The sequence below is a fragment of the Mastomys coucha genome, unplaced genomic scaffold (genome assembly GCF_008632895.1).
Source record: "Mastomys coucha isolate ucsf_1 unplaced genomic scaffold, UCSF_Mcou_1 pScaffold5, whole genome shotgun sequence".
NCBI lineage: Eukaryota > Metazoa > Chordata > Mammalia > Rodentia > Muridae > Mastomys > Mastomys coucha.
Window position 1 is genome coordinate 115,632,571 of NW_022196911.1, and position 1,547 is coordinate 115,634,117.

Genomic DNA, 1,547 nt, shown 5'->3' on the forward strand with positions numbered 1-1,547 from the left:
CCCCCCCCCCCCCCCCGTGTTCTGAGAAAGCAACTTTAGCTCTCAGGGTCTAGAGTTTACAGTTTTAGTGGCAAAAGCTCCACAGGAAATACTTCAAAATAAAAGAGGGATGGAAGGCTGGGGGTGGCTGGCTCTGAGGACTCCTCCCCCTTCTGCACGCCCTTCCCCCCTACGAAATAGCGAACCACAGCCACCAGTGGTGAATCCAGCTGCAGCAGCTGCAGCGTGGCAAGCATCTGTTTGCAGGAGGATGGGCACCCCACCACCAGGCAGCGCTCACTCATGCCCTCGGGCCAACCTTCCCCCTGATCTGACAGAGCAATTTACACCACAAAATACAGCAGCGAGGGTTGTAAGGAGCTCAGGCTCAGGACAGCATCTATTCACTGCCCCCCCAGCCCTCCCCAAAGGGGCTGGGGGGGCAAAGGCCTTGTCAACTTTTATCTGGCTGCCAAAAGGTTAAGTTCAGTTCCATGACGTTCGGGGCGGTTTCACAATGCCAGCTCCTTCAGAGCTGCCCCGCGAGGTGCCCGTGCCAAGCCAGCAGTGGCTGCAGAAAGCAACACCTAGGCTCTGGGGGTGGGGCTCCAAGGTTGCCAAGGGAGGGGGCCACGGGGATTCAGGTACAGTATTTCTAGGCAGATCCAGGGTTATCCCCATGCACTCTTCCAGCAGTTTCCCAAAACACAAGCCTACCTTCCCCAGTCCTACCCTGCCCCCACTCCCAAGCTGCAGCAACCGCCAAGGACATTGGTTAGAGAAGCCCAGGCCGCAGCCTTGCCCATCCGGCTTTGTTGGAGGTGGGGCTCCTGCCTGCCCCCTCCCACCCCTTTCCCCTTTCCTACTGCTGTAGTCATCCACTTTCCAAATCCCACCTATGGCCAGGGCAGGAGGCTGCTAGGAGATGCTCACCTGTTCTGGAAGGCGATCAGCAGACGGGGATCCAAGATGTTCTCCTCTGGTTCCCACGTGTTATATCTTGCAAGTGAAAAAGGAGCGGGGGAAGGGGAGCAGAGTGTAAAAAAAAAAAAAAAAAAAAAGGCCAGGTTGGGGAATGACATAAGGCCCTATGTGGCTTCCTGAATCAAAAGCTGTGGATATGGAGGGTAGACAGTAGGTTTCTTAAGGCCTAACACGGCCCTTGATTACCCCCCAAGTTAAAATAAACACACAAGGGCAGGAGGAAAGGGGGGGTGAAGAAAACGAAACTAGCAGTTTATTTTGCAGTCGTCAAGAATTTTAAGCATGTTACTGTGACGTGTTCCAAGGCCACTTTCCTCTCCAGAAACCCTTCGTGCAAAGCAGCCCAAAAGCAAAGTCGTAGTCCTCCTCCTATCCCCAGCCCAAGTCTCCAGTAGGGCTTCAGCTGGTCTGCATTGGACCCCTAATCCGATAACTCACAGCTCAGCGCCCCCCCTCAAGGCCCAGGAGACCGCTGTCACTGGCAAGCAAACCCCAAATACTCAGCAGTACAAAAATATGCCTCTCTCTTTCCCTCTCCCTCTCCGTGTGTGTGTGTGTGTGTGTGTGTGTGTGTGTGTGTGTGT

At 54.7% G+C, this 1,547-nt stretch overlaps 1 protein-coding gene across 1 annotated transcript in view; it reads right to left on the minus strand.

Annotated features, from left to right (window-relative positions):
- The window catches only part of Cbx4 (chromobox 4), a 6,227-nt gene that overhangs the window by 3,561 nt on the left and 1,119 nt on the right, over positions 1-1,547 (minus strand). The window contains exon 3 of the mRNA XM_031352270.1: positions 913-978. Within this exon, the coding sequence (XP_031208130.1) occupies positions 913-978 (66 nt within the window). The remainder of the gene's footprint in view (positions 1-912; positions 979-1,547) is intronic.